Consider the following 20,779-nt stretch of genomic DNA (forward strand, 5'->3'; position numbering starts at 1 on the left):
TACGTTGCAGTTCGGGTGTCCATCGGGATGACAGAATTACCGCGCCATTTCCTTTCCTCAAAAAGCGTAGCGTTCAAAGGGCGAGGCATCGCGCCGAACGGGTGGTGGCGTTCCGTAGACATCCTGGCAGCGCTACAACACGCTGTCGCGTTCCTCTCCTAAAGGCGAAGCTAAAGCGTCCTTAATTAGTAATTAATAAGCATTTATTAAATAATTAGTAATTAGCCACTAATTAGTAGTTTGTTATTAATTCCTCATTAGTTGACGTCATCCAGTGGTGACGTCACCAGTGTCACACAGGCAAAGTGGTGGGGAAAACGCTTTCGCCTTTACGCCCTTTAGAGTCAGTTCCCCCTGAATTTTTCAGGCAGCCTGTTGCTCGAGAGCAGCGTTTCTGGCAAAACGCTAACGTCAACAAATGCAGCGCACAGCCCTATTGCGACATTAATGACAGTTACTACGACATTACCTTTCCTCAAAACCAAATTTCAGTTTTTTTAAGACGATGACGCGCTTTGCAGCTTAAGTATTTGTTATTTCTGAACCCTCAAGGTCAGGGACGCCATAACGTTATTGCTTGGGTTTGATTCCGTGAAGCAGTGTTTTCGTGATACAATCAATTGCGTATCGGTCTAAGGGACCGGCGTACGGAACGAATTTGTTCACGCCAGTGCGCGTTCCAATCCCACTCCCTGCTCTTAAGTTTTGCAGCGAAAGCATCACTACGGGACCTCGTGCTTCGATCGCCGGGTGCCTAGTTTTGACCTTCAGCTGATTTAGAGGTCAAAACCATGAAAAAGAAAAAGAAATTGAATCGATATCCATGATTGGGGGTCGAACCCGAGGCGGCGAGAACAGATCTCGTTTAAGGGCCTTTAAGCGAGACCACAGGCTATCACCGCAACCAACACGCCTCGTGTTGAACTGCACCGCCCTCTCGTGCTATGCATTGCTGAGCGTCGTCTTCATAAACTTCCTTCTCCGTCCCGTGGAACTGCCTGCCAACTGTCGTCTTCAACGTAGCGCACATACGTGCTTTCACTCCGATTCGATTGTAGTAATCATTCTCTGTAAGATTTAATTTCTTCCGCACGGTGAGCCATGAGTCAGTCGGTCACTTGAGCTATGGATAAAAAAATGCGTTACGTCAGCGTAACATGCACTGATATCACGCAGCACACGGGCGCCTTCTGCGCCTTCTGCGCCCGTGCTTGCTATGGTGGTCCGATTATTATGTGAAGCATATTACTCGCAGAGCCGAGCTCTTCCTAGCTGCGCCGCGCACGGCCGCGTAGCTACCACTTGACCTTCATCGGCGCACCACGTGATATGACGTCACAACAGCTGTGAAAGCTGGGGCCTCGTGCGCTCGCTTGCGGACGCGCAGCCTCCGCCGGCGGCCTAACTCCCGCTCCTACCGCTAGGAGATACTGACGTCACGCAAAAGGCCAGTTGAGCAGCGAGACGTCGGCCAGGGAGAGGGCGGCTCGCCAGACCGCAAAACTGCTTCGCATCCTAGGCTGAACCATGAGCTAAGCCAGGCCATTTTTGTGCTCCTTGGGTAGCGCGCCCGTCTTAGCCGCATTTTCCGCGTTCGAACCCAACCGCGCTGGCCACGTATTAATGGAGGCGAAACGCAAAGGCGCCCGTGTGTTGTGCAATGTCAGCGCACGTTCATGATCAGCAAGTGGCCGAAATTATTGCGCAGCCCTCCTCTCAAGCATCTGTTTCTTTTCTTCACTCCCGCCCTTTAACTTACGGCGCGGTTCGGGTGCTTGCCGAGATGAGACAATTAGCGCCATTTCCTATCCTAAAAAGCAATTTTCCAAAAACCAGTTTCCTCATGCGGCCAGCCTCCTCAAGCCGTACCCTCTTCACGCCTTTGAGTAAGGTACTTGAACTTCACGAATTGAACATTTATTGCGAAAGCAATACTGCTCGCAGTATTGAGCCCTTCAGCGTCGTGCCGCCAGTGTAACCACGTTTGACCTTTAGCATGACCTCCGCTGTGACGTCACGCCAGCCGGAGAGAGAAAGAGCCCCAACTCGTCTCGTCGCGGTTGTCCCAGGGTAACCACGGTGCGCCGAGCAGCAGCTGCGTGCCGCTGCCGCGAGGAGGCGCTCGCTGTGATGACGTCACGCCAGACGGAGATATATGGGGCTCCGACCCGGCTCGTCGCAGTCGTCGCGAAGCGCGGCTACGGCCGCTTATCTTTTTTCAGCCAGCGTCCGCTTCGGCGGACGCGTTTGTTGCTGCGACGCGCGTCTTTTCTTTCCTTTTTCTCTTTCCTCTGATATTTTAACTCTCCTCTATCTGCATGTGGCAGCGGTAGTGGCTCAACTGGAGCCAGTTGGCAGGCCCGTGCACTTTCCTTGTCATTCTTCTCTCAGTCGCATCAACATCGGTCGTCCCGGCGTAACCACGCTGTGTGTTTCAGCCAGGCCATGTCGTCCGACATGCACAAGGCAAGGCTGCAACGATTCGCTCAAGCTAGGAAACGACGGCGGGCTGAAGAAACGTATGAAGTTGCTTTCGCAATTTCCTTTCTTGACCAAGCTGAGCGTCTGCCAATTTTATTCTCCGGATAGCACTGGAAGGTTTTGAAAGCTAAAAGCTGCTTCGAGCAGCTCTTGAATCATTTAAACAAGAAATCTGACAGCATTATTAGTCATTTGTGTTGCGAATACAAAATGCAAATGACGCCTATGCTAAGTTCCTTGAAGCGTTCACGCGCACTTATGCTAATTACTTCCCAATGAAAATGCTTAAACAATCCAGAAAGTAGAAAGCGATGGGTTCCTCGGTATGCATTCGGACGCCGCATGCAAGGTAATAAACCGTGTCTAGATCTTGAGGTGAGCTGAGAAATTAACACTCAATAATCCAGACGTTGCTGGTCAAGAACTGCTGAACGTTTTCAACACGCGCTTTTTAGATAGCTCATGAACACCCTAATATGACTTTTTGTAATAATGCCGACCAGCCCGTGTGTGAAAGCTTTTTTCATGCACCCAATGACGCAGATGAAATCATTGAAATATTCATGATCTTGAAGGACCGTCAGGCCTTGGACATTAGCGACACACAGATGAAACTAGCGAAGTACGTTCTAGGTATTAGTGCCCCAGCAGTTACTCACATATTTAATTTATCACAAACTTCTGGAATATTTTGAGCTCTAAGAAGATAGCTAGAGTGTCTGTAGTACACAAAGGCGATGAAAAGAATTTATTATCGAACTACAGGTCAATACCGATTCCTCGAAAGAAGATATTCTTTTCATTCGAGTAATAATTTTTTTCAGAAGACATAATACACTCTCGGAAGCGCAGCTCGGCTTTCGTAAACGACGATCCACAGAAACATCAATATTTAGTACTATGGTTTCCTTAATAGCTAAAAGCGTTATGTTCTTCACGCTGCGACTATTCATGGATTTCTGAAAAGCTTTCGATTGCTTAATTCATGACACCTTGATAAACAGTGTGCTCAAAAATTTGCAGCCTACCTCTAAAACTGCTGAATCACTTAAAAATAGCTCACAATCCGAGTTTTTGGGTCCCCATCGATCACATGTTCTTCCTATTTCAAGAGGTGTACCCCAAGGAAGTATTCAGGCTCCGCATTTATTTAACGTTTACATCAATGAAATAGTGAATATTAACAAAACACCTACACTTATAATTTATTTGACGATAGTACTATACTCTTAGCCGCACGTAACATCAACACTTTAGCAGCAAAATGCAATAGCCTGCTGCCAATATTGTGCTCCTGGTCGCAAGGCAATCATATAGCATTAATGCAAAGAAAACAAAGATGTTATTTTATATATCTAGAAAAAAGCCTATTAATTTCAAGAATACTATTACTTTTAAAGGAAATGGACTGAGATCGTTGAAGACGATAAAATACTGGACATAACCTTTTCCTCACACCTTACTTTAGACGTGCACGTAACTCAGTAGTGTAAGATACTTTCATCGGTCTCTGGAGCATTGTCACGACGCGGGACCTTTCTGCCTGTGCAAATCAAACGGCAAACTTAAAATGCATTGTAATTTCACATCTTATTTATTGTACCCTTGTCCGACTCATAATAACTAAACAAAATATTGATAGACTGAATGTGTTCGCATAATTGGAAGCATACTCCTTTTTTCACGTCTACACGAGTCTCATTTGGAAAATATATGTGGATAAAGATTGAACACGAACACCGATATCGCATTCTGTCGTTTCATTAGAACTTGATCTGCGCTTAATGATTTTTTAAGATTTTATTCCTTCGCCCTTGATTTGAAGCAGCGGTGACCATGCTTAATACAGCCCTCGGTCATAACACTAGGTTCAAGCCACGTTTAACCCGAGCCATTTTTTATCTTTCCTCTTGTGGTCTCGGCGTGATGGCTGAGACGATGCAGGTAAATAAATCTCTCTAGACTCCCATACTGCGGCCAACAATGCCTGCTTTAGACAACAAGGCTGCAAAGTTGTCACGTGAAGCTCCACTCATTAGTCTTCATCACCAGTGACGTCGTGCCGTTTGTTACAAGAACGGCTCGCATGTGGAAGGAGCTGCCCGGTGGGCTCTTTGGCTCTTTGATCATACATAAGTTGAAACTTTCGCATAGGGCTCATTCATTCAAATCTGACACTTACTGGGCAACATTTTTAAGGTTCTGTAACTGTCAGACACCTGTTGGCTATAAATTAACGTGCCAAAGCTCCTAGATAAGCTCTTAGCAACAAAATGAAGCCGATACAAACACCAACATACAGAAATATAAATGGCCGTAAGGTAACCTAAAAGGGCACTGCTAAGCACTTCCAAAGCGCCTCACAACAAACAGCGGCTGTTTACTTGCCGTTCTTAGCTGGCGCTTCATCTGCCAACCTCCGCGGAGTCGGCGCACTGATTGAAACGGTTCTGAAGCAAACCTTTCAATCTGGCATGTTCAATGATCTCTAGATGCACATTAATCCTGGTAACAACCTGCAGGCGCCAGGTGTCTACCTACTCCTCTTCCCTTACGAGAGCCAACACTTCGAGCTCTGCCTCTGGCATAGTTCGCGGTAGCTCTGCCGAGGAGAACTCCGCCTGAATTAATTCGCATGCGCCGAAATGTCCATAAGCGAAACAGCCATAGAATAACCAGCACTGATGTGTGATGTCACAGCGCACTCTTTCACACTACGGATATAACGCTGTCCACTATTCTGACGCAACCATGGTTGTAGCAGTACTTACGATCAACAGCAGACGCCTGTTCATCAGCTGCAAGAAAACAAACGTAGCAATAAGAACAAAAAGCTGTAGGCCTTCCACATGTCATCTACATGGAAGAATACAGGAGGGGTAAGTTATAGAAAACATGTGCTGACCCTTGGCGGTGCAGCCACGTACTGCCAAGAACATACGCAGAAACAACAAAGAAACCAATAACTGACTGCTTAAGCAAGAAAATCTGCTCAGAGAACTTATTTTTTGCACTTATAAGCATCCTGATTTAAAAATGATTAGCAATGCTATTCAAGTTTTTCATGGCAGCAGAGTACATTACGATACCGCTGTAATTTTACCATCTGAAACGGTCTATGTGACCTCACATACGGAGCACAAGAGCGGAATTGTAAATTGGCGTTAGCTTTCCTGCTAACATGGTATGCTATAAAATGGTAGCGGCAGGGATGGCAGCGAACGTACGCTTTTATTATATGAGCTACCTATATGGGAGAACAAAGAGATCGGACATAAAAGATTAAGACAAAATCTTTTTCAGACAACCAAAATCCTTGTCCAGCGTCGGTCCTCTTCTGTGTTCTTATTCCAGTTCTATTCGTGTTGTTGATTGTTGACGAGGCAGCGGGCGTTTTAAAAAAAAAGGAAGCGGAGTCTAGGTGGCACCTCGCTGGAACTGCGCTGCATGGCTGGACGACTTATACTTAAAGGGGCCCAGAAACACAATCTTAGTTAACTGTTTTGCCTGTTCATTGCATACAGTAAGTTATAATGGTGCTATTAGCGTCGGTAATACCGCGTACATTCCGTTTTTTAATATTTTAATGTCCTCCCAAAAAAAACTTCATTGCTCTGACGGTGTCACCACACAGTGGCGGGTTTTTAGCAGCGGATATGACATCACCTGGCGCGAGCTTGATGACCGGACAAACAGTAAATATCCTGCAAATTGCGTGAGACACATTTTGTCACCTGTCTGCGTTTTATATTAGATCAACAAAAACAATTTGTTTGTCTTAGATAAAAGCCCTGCAAAGCAAGTAAAATAAAAATACACCACCAGGGGCGCTCTGGCATGGAAACAACGCTGCCAGTCTCACAGAGAGCAAGCAACCATGGAGTACAAACTTCCGCGACGTGCTCTGGCTGGCTGTTTTGATTGGTTGCGCCAGGTGCCGTCATTGGGAGAGCGAAATAGGAGTGGGAAGCCCCGCCAAAATCGAGTTGAGGGCAGCGTTTTGTTTGCTTGTATTTTGAAATTTCTTCACTGAATAACTCCCGTTCCTGTGCATCGATTCCTGTAATTCTTTTTAAGTCAGCATCTGTGTGACATAAAGAACCCACCTGAAGTATAGCCGGTATTCCCCCAGGCAGTGTTCCGCAGCCCCTTTAAGAGACTATCGTGATATCGCTATTTGCTGGTTAGCTTCATCGATGTGCGTTTGTCAAGTTTAGCTGAAAGCAAAGCGAGATATTCGGGCACTACTCAGTAATGGAGTCGTAAGTGACCCCTAAAGAAGGCCCTCAAAATAACGGACAGCTATTGTCATGCCACTGTGGAAGAGAGTTTTGCGCCTGCCACGGCAGCCAGCAGGTGCACTCTAGCAGGTGTAAGGCTTTACTGCCAAAATGCGGTTTCTTGCAGAAAGGCAGAAATTCGGTCAGGAATAGAAATAAATCAGAGATATGGGAGGATCAGCACTGTGTTCACGGCAAAAGCTCAAGCGACGCAGGCAGTGCAATATGAGAAGGTATGAGCATCGTTTGAAGGAAGGGAAGCTGATAACAATATATTTTATGTAGAACGCGTGAGGAAATCGGACGATAGCAGGAAGTTTAAATGCTTATAAAGACCGTTGGCTCGCCAACGACGTTAAAGGACTAAGTAGCTAACCAAAAATACGCATGAAACAAGCAGAGATAAATAGCGAGCTTGCGACAGCATGCAAAACCTTTATTCACTCAATTGAAAACTAGCAGAGAGTTGAACCATCCAGAAGTGGCAAAGGGCACAGAAAGGATCGTTATATGACAATTACAAAGGCAGTGCCGAATTCTCACAGGGTAGATCAGTGTCCTTGAAAGCGAGGACAAAAAAAATGTAACCACAAATATGGCACATGTGCAGAGTGTGCTAAGAATGTAGAAACGACTGAACATTTTATACTAGAATGTAGTGCTATCCATCGGATGTCGATGCGGGCACAGTCACACTCCCCAGGTTCTAGGACTTGGAGATAAAATGGTTATATGAATCCATGGTAGAAGTAAACAGCGATTGGAAGATTGGTGGCTGAAAAGCGGGGAGGTGACGTAACGTAAGAAGTGTAGTCGAGCTGTTGCCATGAAACAGTGCCCAACTGCCTTTTCAAGAGCTTGCGTCTGGTCGTCGTCCCTGCTGAGAGATTCACCTTTGTCGCTTCGGTTTTCACTCGTATTCGATTGCACTAGAAGGTAGAAAACATTCGAATCGCAACTTTCACCTTTCTCCCGGGTCATTTCGAAAAAATTATCCCGGCCACACTCAGAACATTTATCTGGGCCACCCCCCCAAAAAGTTATTCAGAACTTTCAAGTTTGCGATATCTCGTTGCTTTAGTGTCGATTGTGGGGCCATGGTTTACCGCGCTTTACCGCGCTTACGCAAGTCACATCTGTTTAGCCAGATTAAACCCTGCTATTTTTTTGCTAAACCCATTGAGATGACTTCACTTGTACCATGGCTGCTCTACAACACTGATTAATACCGGACCATATGATCTGAAGTCTTTCGGGCAAAGCTCGACCAAGGCTCTGCAAATCATTGCAGTGGTTTTACATATACATGTACGGCAAGTGCGGTAGGACACAGCTGTAGGTTTTGTATGTTAAAAGATGTGTTGGTAAAGTGGTAAATTAGCTTTTGAGGAAAGGAAAATGGCGCAGTATCTGTTTCTCATATCGAGGCGGACTCCTAGCGCAGTTCAGATGTCTGAGGAGTTGAGAGATACTGTGCCATTTTTAAGGCGGAAGCCTTTAATGCCTCATCGTTGTAAGCGGCAGTTGTCGACTAAAATGTCACGCTTTTCAGTTGGCCTAAATGGTCGTGACGCCACAGAGCACGAATTTCAAAGGGGGCAATTGTACTTTGGCTAGCAACCATCCAACCAATTAAAGGGATGGTATAGTGATGCTCCAAGTAAGTGGGCTGAGGTTAGTTAATTGCCTAATTACCCAATTAGCCTAATTAACTTTTCTAGTCAGGCCATATAAATAAAAAAATCGAATAGGAAATTGGTCGAGCTTGAGAATCGAACCCCGGTCTTCGGCGTGCGAGAAGAGCATGCTATCCACTCCGCCATGCCAGCTCGATGGTTTGGAATGAACAAAGGCGCGTCTAATAAATACGGTGTCTTCGTTCACTCCCATCTTCCTCCCTTCACGTTACGACGACGTTCAGGTGTCCACCAAGCTATGCGTGACAAATACCTTTCCTTTCCTCGAAAAGCGTTGCGTTCAAAGGGCAAGTCATCGCGCCGAATGGGTGGTGGCATACGTTCCGTGGACTGCCTAGCAGCGCTACAACAAGCTGTCGCGTTCCAATACTAAAAGTGAAGCTTAAGTGCCATTAATAAGCAATCTAGTACTTAGTCAATATTCGGTAATTAGTCATTAATTAGTAATTTGTCCTTACTTCGCCATCAGTTATGTGTGACGTCATCCAGTGGTGATGTCACCAGTGTCGCCGCTTCGGCCGCTTATCTTTTTTCAGCCAACGTCCGCTTCGGCGGACGCGGTTGTTGCTGCGACGCGCGTCTTTCCTTTCTTCTCTTTTATCTTTGAACTCTCCTCTATCTGCACGTGGCAGCGGTGGTGGCTCGGCTGGAGCCAGTTGGCAGGCCCGTGCACTTTTCATTCTTAATAAGGGAGTAATTACTCATTAATAAGGGAGTAATTACTTTCCTTTGTAGCCGTATGGCTGCGCTTGGGTGGATGCCAATGAGTAATTACTCCCTTATTACAAATCTACTCCACCTTGGGGGATTCCCCTAAACATTTGACCAACTTTTCATTCTTGTCTCGCGCTTTGGGACGTTAAACCCCATAAACCAACCAACCATTCTTGTCTCAGTCGCAACAACAACAAAAAAAACGCGCTGCCGAGCAGCGCGGCAGTGACGTCACACGCTGCGCGGCTGTGACGTCACACGCTGCGCGGGTGTGACGTCACTCGGCTCCTCACACGTGCGCACGTGTGGCGCCGAAGGCCCACAGCGAAAGGAAGAGACTGCGGGTAATGTAGCTCCAGGACGCGACTCATAAGTTGGAAAAAATAATAGCAGCGTCAGTGTAAGATGCAGGCGAAACTTGTTGTGAAGCAGCGGTGATATAACTGAAGCTGTTTTGTCAATTGGGTTAGGAAACATTTGCCAGGGTTTAATCTGCTTAAACCGATGTGTGACGTGCGAAAGCTGGGTAACGTAAACCATGGCGCCACAAGCACCACTAGAGCAACGAGATAGAGCAAATATCAAAGCTGTAAACAACTTTTTTGGGGGTGGCACGGATAAATGTTTTGAGATTGGCCGGATAAATTTTTCGAAATAACCAGGGATAAATGTGAAAGTCACCATCGTGTCACCCATGGTCAATTATGTTTGAACACCTATTTTGGCCGAAATCAGCCGAGGTCAAATCTTGGGGGTCACCGGAGCCAAATTTTAGCAACAGCCGCGCAAATTTGGAACTAGCAAATGTGCCGTGCACGTTCAATTATGGTTGGAGATCGATACTGGTCCAATTCGTTCAAGGTGGAATTTCGGAGGTATCCTGGGCCAAATGTGGAGGTCACCATCGCATTGCGTACGCCCAAACGTGATTGGACATCCATTCTGGTTCAAATTAGCCAAGGTCAAATTTCGGGGGTGGCCCGGGCCGCTCTTTTTCTGCTTGGCGTCACAGTTGCTATGGCAACGAGCGATGCACAAGCAAGACGCAAGGTGCACAAGCAAGATGTAAAAGCAAGGTTTGTACTCGGCTCTGAAGATCGTACGATTCTTTTCGTACTAAAATAGTTCTCATATTACAATATCTCTTTTCATTCCAGGCTAATTAATTGCTCCACTAAGCGACTCAGAATGGTACGGTGTCGCCTAAGGAGTTGACTAATGCAGCGCACTTGAGAGCGCTCATGGGTATGGCTAGAGTTGACAACAAGCTCAGCGGATGAACGCAGAAAGACGAGAAACTACCCGCTACGGTGGTTCAGTTGCTAAGGCGCTCATATCCCGATCTCGGGTGCCCGGGATCGAAGGCGACCGTGGCGGCCGCATTTCGATGGAGGCGAAACACAAGAGGCGCCCGTGTGCTGTGCGATGTCAGGGCACGTTAAAGATCCCCAGGTGGCCGAAATTATTCCGGAGACCTCCACGACGGCACCTCTTTCACTCCTACCTTCCTCCCTTCCCTTACAGCACGGTTCAGGTGTATGTCGATATATGTGAGACAGATACTGCGCTATTTCTTTTCCTGAAAAACCAATTTAAGGCCTTCACAAAGGCACCTCTATCTGTTTCTTCTTCCACTGCCAGCTTCCTCCCTTCCCTTCGGCGCTGTTCAGGTGTCCACCAAGATATGTGAAATCGATACTGCGCCACTTTCGTTCCCCAAACCAATTTTATTCGGTGAAACCAGCGTTCACATTCTAAGGAATACATATATATTCTCGGTTTGGTCCTTGGTCGTTTACGTGTGTTAATAGGCGTCTTTAGAGCTCTTATCCAACTGTAAGCGGGCCTAACTGCTATTTATAGGCATTTGGTTGGCTAGACGTCTGTCATAAAACCATTAATGGGAAATGCTACCAAGCTGGAAGTGGGTAGAATCCACGAGGAGCTAGTTTTAAGCTCAAAATGGGACGTAGCCTCAGGCGAACACAGAAATCCTTCGAACGTGAACCTGGACACTAAGCCAAAAAAAAATGGCTGAGGCTTAGCTAAGGTCAAGCCTAGTCAGATGCGAAGCATATTGATGGCTAGGCTTGGTAATACATGGCTTTCCTTGGTTGACGTTCATCCCGCTCTTCATCGGTCTCTGTGGCACGCTGAAGCTTTCGCTTCTCGTTCAAATCAGCCCTGCTTCTAGGCGGCATCCCAACACCTGGCCGCCTCGTAAGTGCCAGGAGAACGAGGAAAGCTCAGCTTTATACCGCTGCTGTAGCGTCACGTGGTCAGCTGCAGCGCCTCTGATGTGGAGCCTCCACCGCCGCGAACGACCGCGCGAGCCGGCAGCCCATCTCTCCTCTGCTTTGACGTCATGTTGTCACGTGGTCAGCCGCCGCGCCTCTGATGTGGAGCCTCCACCGCCGCGGCCGACCGCGCGAGCCGGCAGCCCATCTCTCCTCTGCTGTGACGTCATGTTGTCACGTGGTGTCACGTGGTCACGCTCAAGGTCAATGGTAGCTCCACCGCCGCGCTCGACGGGCTGTAGTGTAGCTCTAGTAATATGCTTCGCATAAAATTGAGGGGGGCACTTTGCTGACCTAAAGCGCGATGAGGCGAAAGCCTTAAACGCAGTGTTGCTGCTTGGGTCACTGATGTGTGCTTAAGCTCTTAAGCTTCACCTCTAAAAATGGAACGCGACACCGTCTTGCAAAGCTGCCAGGACGTTCACAGAACGCCATCGCCCGTTCGGCTGTATGCCTTGCTTGTCGGTAAATTGGTTTTTGATGAAAGGAAATGTATCTGGCTCGCCTAACTCGGTGGACACCTGAACCTCGCCGCAACTGTAACGGGAAGGGAGGAAGATGGGAGTGAACGAAGACACCGCATTCACTAGACGCGCCTTTGTTCATTCGAAACCATCGAGCTGGCATTGCCCGTCTCGCACTCTGGAGACCGTGGTTCGAATCCCCAATTCTATAAATTTCCTACTCGTTTTTATTTATTTATGTGGTCTGACTAGAAAGGTTAATAAAGCTCAACTAGTCATTTAATTATCATGCAAGTGTCATAGAATGCCTTAAATTGCGTTCAGATATCATCCGAATGCCATCCACTAAGTAACGATTAAGTAATGAATGGCATACGCCCATATAAGGCACGCGAACACCGAAACGCGGACACATCTGCCGACGCAGCTGCTAACGGCAGTATGAGGCGTTAAAGGCTTTCGCCTTAAATCTTGCAGTAGCTTAGCTGCGCTATGCCAGGAGGTGCACGCAGCGAGAGGTACGGTTAAAGGGAGTTTTTCCCGTCTCGTACACCGCACAACGTCGGTCTCCCTCTCCTTGGCAGCCATGACAGCGCGTTTTTTTTGTTGTTGCGACTGAGACAAGAATGAAAAGAAAAGTGCACGGGCCTGCCAACTGGCTCCAGCCGAGCCACCACCGCTGCCACGTGCAGATAGAGGAGAGTTCAAAGATAAAAGAGAAGAAAGGAAAGACGCGCGTCGCAGCAACAACCGTGTCCGCCGAAGCGGACGCTGGCTGAAAAAACAGATAAGCGGCCGAAGCCGCGCTTCGTCACCACCTCCCTTTTTTATCCACCACCGCATCACCATCGTTTATATACCTCGACCCTCGTCCTCCCCTTGCCGCGCATGCGCAGTAGAGCACGACGCGCCATCTGCGAGTCGCTCATGCGCAGTCCCTCTCGGTCGAAGGCGAGAGTCGTTGCCATAGTACCGGCAGCTTTGACGTCACTCGGTGGCTCCTCTCGGTCGGAGCCGAGCAGCGCGGCAGTGTCGTCAACGCTGCGCGGCTGTGACATCACTCGCTGCGCGACTGTGACGTCACTCGGCTCCTCGCACGTGCGCACGTGTGGCGCCGAAGGCCCACAGCGAAAGGAAGAAACTGCGGGTAATGTAGCTATCGCTACAAAATTCTGAGCGCAAGAAGAGACTCGCTCTGAAATCTCGACATCTCAGTGGACACCTCAATCACGCTGCAAATCATGCAACTGAAGGTGCATATGTCATCGGTCCGAACCCCAGTCATAAGCCAGCATCATTTTGACTAAAAAATGTAAGCTGTACGGAAACAGAAATGCTTTGCCACCATCCGAAATGCATGGAACGGCTGCTCGAAGATTTGGTGAATGCATTCGGGAATATTGCCACCACATAGAAATAAATCAGAGCTTACATCGCGGAGATTTCGTCTGTATCTGCGATATACGATACCTTTACCTCTCAACTCTCTCTGCACGCGGCAGCGATTGTGGCTCAGCCTGAGCCAGGGAGCAGGCCCGTGGGCTTTCCCTTTCACCGCTCCTACAGTCGCACTAACAGCATCTGCTGCAGCGGCGCGGTCACTTCATGCCATGAGCGTCTGTTCTTTCAATCTCCTTTTACCTCTCAACTTTCTCCTCTGCACACGGCAGCGATTGTGGCTCAGCATGAGCCAGGGTGCAGGCCCGTGCACTTTCCCTTTCACCGTTCGTACAGTCGCAGCAACAGCATCTGCGATGTCTGTTGCTCAACCCAGCTTCGGTGGACGCAGTTGCGACGCGGGTGTATTCTTTCAATCTATCCCTTTACCTGTTAACTCTCTGCACGGGGCAGCGATTGTGGCTCAGCCTGAGCCCGGGAGCAGGCCCGTGCGCTTTCGCTTTCACCGTTCCTACAGTCGCACCAACAGCATCTGCGATGTCTGTTGCTCAACCCAGCTTCGGTGGACGCAGTTGCGACGCGGGTGTATTCTTTCAATCTATCCCTTTACCTGTTAACTCCCTGCACGGGGCAGCGATTGTGGCTCAGCCTGAGCCCGGGAGCAGGCCCGTGCGCTTTCGCTTTCACCGTTCCTAAAGTCGCACCAACAGCATCAGCGATGTCTGTTGCTCAACCCAGCTTCGGTGGACGCAGTTGCGACGCGGGTGTATTCTTTCAATCTATCCCTTTACCTGTTAACTCTCTCTGCACGGGGCAGCGATTGTGGCTCAGCCTGAGCCCGGGAGCAGGCCCGCGCGCTTTGCTTTCAGCGTTCCTCAGTCGCATCAACAGCATCTGCGATGTCTGTTGCTCATCCCAGCTTCGGTGGACGCGGTTGTTGCGACGCGCGTGTATTCTTTTAATCTCTCCCTAAACCTCTGAAGTCCCTCTGCGCGCGGCAGCGATTGTGGCTCAGCCCGAGCCAGGGAGCAGGCCCGTGCGCTTTCCCTTTTATCGTTCCTACAGTCGCAACAACAGCATCTGCGATGTCTGTTGCTCAACCCAGCTTCGGTGGATGCGGTTGTTGCGACGCGCGTGTATTCTTTCAATCTCTCCCTTTACCTCTGAAGTCCCTCTGCGCGCGGCAGCGATTGTGCCTCAGCCCGAGCCAGGGAGCAGGCCCGTGCGCTTTCCCTTTTATCGTTCCTACAGTCGCAACAACAGCATCTGCGATGTCTGTTGCTCAACCCAGCGTCGTTGATTCGGTGGGCGCGGTTTTGCGCCGCGCGTTTTTCCATCATTCCTCCCGTCTGCTGGGTGCCGGGGCAGCGATTGCTAACTCACATCAAGTGTGACATTATCAGGCTCTCAATTTTAAGGCGGAAGCCTTTAATACCTCATCGTTGTAAGCAGCAGTTGTCGCCAGAATTGTCACGCTTTTCAATTGGTCTTAACGGTTGTGACGTCACAGTGTGCGAATTTCAAATGGGGCCAATTGTACTTTGGCTACTAACCATGCAACCAATTAACGGGATCTTATAGTGATGCTCCAAGTAAGTGGGACTGAGTTTAGTTAATTGCTTACTTAACCAATTAGCCTAATTAACCTTTCTAGTCACACCAGATAAATAAATAAAACCGAGTAGGAAGTAGGAAATTGGCTGTTCCCTTGCTAGGCTGTTGAACATTACTTTGGTTTTCTGCATGTTAATTCTTAGCCCCACCGTTCTGCTCTGCCTGTGATTGATCATGCTTTGCAGTTCTTGTCCTGAGTCGCTTAGCAAGGCAATGTCATCAGCGAATCGCAAATTACTCAGGTATTCTCTATTAACTCTTATCCCCAACTGTTCCCATTCCAGTCCCCGGAATACCTCCTGTAAGCAGGCAGTGAAGAGCATTGGCGAGATCGTGTCTCCCTGCCTGACACCTTTCCGTATTGGAATTTTATTGCTGACTTTATGGAGAACTATAGTAGCTGTGCAATCGTTATAAATGTCTTCCAATATTTTCACATAGCACTCTTCTACACCCTGATTCCGCAATGCCTGCATGACAGCTGAGGTTTCCACTGAGTCAAATGCTTTCTCGTAATCAATGAAGGCTATATATAGAGGTTGGTTATATTCTGCGCATTTCTCTATCACCTGATTGATGGTGTGAATGTGATCTATTGTCGAGTATCCTTTACGAACGCCTGCCTGATCAGTTGGTTGACTACAGTTGGTAGCAAGGTGCTGGAAGTAGTAAGAGAATATGCCTACTTAGGGCAGGTAGTGACCGCAGATCCGTATCATGAGAGGGAAATAACTAGAAGAATAAGAATGGGGTGGAGCGCATATGGCAGGTTCTCTCAGATCATGAATGGTAGCTTACCAATATCCCTGAAGAGAAAAGTATACAACAGCTGTATCCTACCGGTACTCACCTATGGGGCAGAAACGTGGAGGCTAACAAAGAGGGTTCAGCTTAAGTTAAGAACAACGCAGCGAGCTATGGAAAGGAAAATTATAGGTGTAACGTTAAGAGATAGAAAGCGGGCGGAGTGGGTGAGGGAACAAACGCAGGTTAACGACATCTTAGTTGAAATCAAGAGGAAGAAATGGGCTTGGGCAGGGCATGTAATGCGAAGGCAAGATAACCGCTTGTCCTTAAGGGTAACGGAGTGGATTCCAAGAGAAAGCAAACGTAGCAGGGGACGGCAGAAATTTAGGTGGGCGGATGAGATTAAGAAGTTTGCGGGGATACAGTGGCGGCAACTGACAAAGGACAGGGTTAATTGGAGAGACATGGGAGAGGCCTTTGCCCTGCAGTGGGTGTAGTCAGGCTGATGGTGATGATGATGATGATGAGGAAATTGGCCGAGCTTGGGAATCGAACCCCCTTCTCCGGAGTGCGAGACGAGCACGCTACCATGCCAGCTCGATGGTTTGGAATGAACAAAGGCCCGTATATTAAATACGGTGTCTTCGTTCACTCCCATCTTTCTCCTTTCCCGTTACGGCGAGGTTTAGGTGTCCACCGAGATATGAGAGACATATTTCCTTTACTCAAAAACTCATTTACCGACGAGCAAGGCGTAGAACCGAACTGGCGATGGCATTCTATGGACACTCTGGCAGCGCTGCAAGACGCTGTCGTGTTCCACTCTTAGAGGCGAAGCTTAACATCTTAACCACACATCAATGACACAAGCAGCAACACTGCGCTTAAGGATTTCGCCTCACCGCGCTTTAGGTCAACAAAGTGCCACCCCGAATTTTTCGCTATCTTGTCACGTCATCTCGCACGACGGCGGCCTGGGTTCGATTTCTACCTAGACCGGAATTAAATTTCTTTATTGAGACGAAAGCATTTAATTGCTTATTGTATCGTACGTCTGCCGGTATTACATCAAGTGCCTGGTGTGACTCATCACACCAATTTCCTCACTTCCTCTACAAATGGATGAGGGGTGTTCACCGAGATATGTGAGACAGCTACTGCGTAATTTCCTTTCCTCAAATACAATTTTCATTTTCTTCATTACGGCCACTCTCCCTCCTTTCAGTCCTACTTCCTCCCTTCCTGCGCACTGCGGTTCGGGTATCCAGCGAGATTACAGAGAATTACTGCGGCATTTCCATTCCTTAAAAAGCGTCGCATTCCACGGTCGCATTCCACTCCTAACGGCGAAACTTAAACGTAATTAGCAGTTAATTATTATTTAGTCAATCAGTAATTAGCCATAAATTTTGAATTAGTCAGTATGTGTGGCGTCATCCACCTGTTCCAAAGAGGCAGTCAAAGTGGTTTGGAAAAGCTTTCGCCTCTACGCACTTTAGACAGTGCCCACTGAATTTTATTATTCTGACGTTGCATGACGTCACAAACGCAATGACGTCACAGGGGACCAACTTCCAGTCCTGGCACAGGGACATAGCACGAGTGAGATCTAATTGCACTACTATTATGAATGGGACCTAAAGGCCGTCATTGGACAATGTATTCCTGCTATGAATGGAACCTAGAGGCCGTCGTTGGGCAATGTATTCCTGCTATGAATCAGACCTAAAGGCCGTCGTTGGGCAATGTATTCCTGCTCAACGTTGGCCTAAAAAACGGTTGGTGGCCAATGTGAGCCATCAGGAAAACGGCCATACAATCCCTAGGTCGCCGTGAATATCATCTGGAAAATGGAGAAACACCATCAGTAGGAGATAGAATTCCAATGCTCTACAGCTAGGGGTGGGACATAAGGCTGTCTGTGGGCTAGGTATATCGGCACAGAGTGGACCGCAAATTCCATCAGTGGGCAATATGCCAAAGTTCACAACCGGCCACAAAGGCTATCAGACGGTGTGGGTTCCAGGTGGATGTGAGCATAAAGGCCCATGGAGGCCGCTAAGAAAACACCCCAGACAACACCGAACATACTGAGGGCGTCCTCAATTTGTCCAAACGTCCACAAGGCTTCTAAAACATCAATATGTCCTCATAATGCTCTAGGTTGAATTGTACTGGAAACGTCCACGCAATGATGTCCTCTGGTCATACGAGTGGGTTCATGGTCCTCACAATGTTATTTCTAGCCACATCGGCGAACACGCATGCATGAAAATCGCCGCTAAAATAATGCTCGTATTTTACATTCTAACATAGTTCTATGCTGTCCTAGTTTTTGAGATGCATTACTGCGCGGCTCTAACCTCGAGTCTGAACAGTTTCTCTCCCTTCAAGAACCTCATATAGAAAAGGTTTTTGGTTAACGACAGCAAACCTTTCACGCAAATCGTTGCGCGCGGAAACGAGAGCAAGCGCATTCAGCTGAATACAGCGAATTCATGCAGGTTCGTTAATGTAAATACGCTAATTGTACATGAACAAAGAGCATTTTTTTCGGCACGAAGTGCAAACGAGAAAAAAAGTTGGCGGCCGGTCCTCTGCGGCCACGGGTATTGTAATCTTGTACTGAACTTTATTCTACAATCCGCACCGCTGGTGGTTCATGCCCTGCGAAAATCTGAGTTCTGGTGTCTCGCTGTTGTGAATGTAGTTCTTTTATGTGATGATACCATCGTGCTGACTGTTCCTGCTAACCGGTTCCAGCCCTCCATGGTGTAAACTATGCCCCTAGCCATGAGCCAGAACCTTTTCCTATCACGAAAGAGCCCGAGCCAATGGGCTTGAATTCCAGAGTGCCTGGGGACCGTCTATGTGTTGCTGGGTGGACAAATAAACTGCCGCTTTTCGCTTGTATATCCGGCTTTACCACAGCTAAGTGTCACAAAATTCGGCGCAATTTTGGAAACAAAGAAACAAAAAACAGCGCCGCGCGGACGCGGGTCGCGGGCGCGCGCCGAACGGGGGAGAAGGGACCCCCCTCCCCCGGTGTGACTAGCCTCTGTATGTGGCTCCCTCTCCCCTCCACCACCGCTCACTGATACGGCGTGCGCAGAGGGAATGAGACATCCATGCCTCAGATTCCTTTCGATCGTCGAGTCGCTTCTCCTGCTAACCGGAGGAAAAGGGCGTAGCCTTGCGTGCGCTAAGACATGCCCCCCTCCTCTGCGCTCGGACGTCGGCGACGGCGCCACGCCAGAACTAGCCCGAACCTTCGAGATGCGACCCCCGACCTGTGACCAATGGGGACGCGCGGCCGGTGAAGGGGAGCAGGAGACAGCACTGTCGATGATGCGTGTCTGTGCGCGCCTACTCTGGCGGGTAGAACAAACAGACGTGAGAGCGAGCCTATAAAAGAAGGACGTTGACCGCTGTCAGATTAGTCCAAGCAGCCGTTATGCTTCGGAGAAGCGCGCACGCTTGACTACCGGGACCACACCACTCGACCAGCATCGGACGAACGATGCAACGTTCGCCAGTCTGCGGGATGGCATCGTCGTGGACCTCGGGTCGTCGGACTGTCGCAGTGCCCGGTGAACAATCTGTTTTGTTTGCCTCTCCCTTCTGTTAGTGAACTTTAGGTGCAATATTGCCTTTGTATTATACTCTCTCTCGAGTCTAACTATGCACGAGTTGCATTGTTTTGTTTATCACATTGTGTGTTTGTACGAGTGAATGTTAAATCCTCTGTATCGTCTCATTGCTGTATAAACTTTGTTTTGTTTGTGAACCTTTGGCTCCGACCCATTCTCGGGCTTGTGACTGGTGAAAGCTAGGCACCAAACGGCCAAAAACCTCTTGTCACTTGGTGGCCGGTCTCCGCTGAGCTTACCACGCTCAGTCGAGCGCATCTCCTTCGAGTCCGAGACGGCTACCCTCACATGCTCTAAGGGTGTCTGGGTGTCTATGCCCCTAGCCATGAGCCATAAGCTTTTCCTTTCACGAAAAAGCCCGAGCCAATGGGCTTGAATTTCAGGGTGCCTGGGGACCGTCTATGTGTTGCTGGGTGGACAAATAAACTGCCGCTTTTTGCTTGTATATCCGGCTTTACCAGAGCTAAGTGTCACAAAATTCGGCGCAATTTTGGAAACAAAGAAACAAAAAACAGCGCCGTGCGGACGCGGGTCGCGGGCGCGCGCCGAACGGGGGAGAAGGAACCCCCCCCCCCCCCCCCGGAGTGACTAGCCTCTGTACGTGGCTCCCTCTCCCCTCCACCACCGCTCACTGATACGGCGTGCGCAGAGGGAATGTACCGCAGTTGAGGTGCAGAAACAGGGATACATGTGGCACTGATTAACTCTTACGGCAGTTCTTAATACTACTAGTACAATAAAGAGTTAAAACTATGCATTTTAGTATCTGAATGTTACAACTTGCTGTGCGAATCCACCCTTAAGCATCAACAACTGCCGCCGCGGTGGCTCAGTGGTTATGGTGCTCGGCTGCTGACCCGAAAGACGCGGGTTCGGGAAGTTGGGTGACACTAAGCCACTGCCTAATTTTTTGCCAACACGCAGGACGCGCCGAAGCCTGATTTCAGAAGCGAAGTCATTGAACCTGGAACATTGATATTGTAGATAGAAGGGCTGATTGCAATCAAGACTACTTTCCTTTCGTTGATGGCAAAGTTGGTTGTGAAGCGTATCAGGAACGCGACGGCGAGGTCATACGACATGGCAAAGTTGGTTGTGAAGCGTATCAGGAGCGCGATGGCGACGACATAGCGAATTTTCGGCGCAAGCTTCAAACGTGGGCAGTAGAGTCATTCGTCGCATGCTGTGGCTACGTCCGTAGCCATAGCTGTTTTTCTTCGCTTCAGTCATCGGCGAGAGCTTAGTGGCTTAGCTTCAAACTCCGAAAAAGCCGAGTAACCTTTCCGAAATGACGGGAGGACTGTACCGCAGTTGAGGTGCAGAAACAGGGATACATGTGGCACTGATTAACTCTTATGGCAGTTGTTCGGTTTGGTTTGGTTTATGGGGTTTAACGTCCCAAAGAAACTAAGGCTATGAGAGACGCCTCAGTGGAGG

At 48.5% G+C, this 20,779-nt stretch overlaps 1 protein-coding gene across 5 annotated transcripts in view; it reads right to left on the reverse strand.

The window, feature by feature from the left end:
- The window catches only part of LOC149333670 (uncharacterized), a 101,266-nt gene that overhangs the window by 59,137 nt on the left and 21,350 nt on the right, over positions 1 to 20,779 (reverse strand). For 3 of the 5 annotated variants that reach the window (XM_089558742.1, XM_089558746.1, XM_089558744.1), the window contains exon 2: positions 5,253 to 5,279. The exons of the other annotated variants lie outside the window; for them this stretch is intronic. In XM_089558742.1, the coding sequence (XP_089414868.1) occupies positions 5,253 to 5,279 (27 nt within the window). The remainder of the gene's footprint in view (positions 1 to 5,252; positions 5,280 to 20,779) is intronic. 5 annotated transcript variants of the gene reach the window in all.

This window comes from Amblyomma mixtum, chromosome 8, assembly GCF_055824585.1.
Source record: "Amblyomma mixtum isolate Tamu chromosome 8, ASM5582458v1, whole genome shotgun sequence".
Taxonomy (NCBI): domain Eukaryota; kingdom Metazoa; phylum Arthropoda; class Arachnida; order Ixodida; family Ixodidae; genus Amblyomma; species Amblyomma mixtum.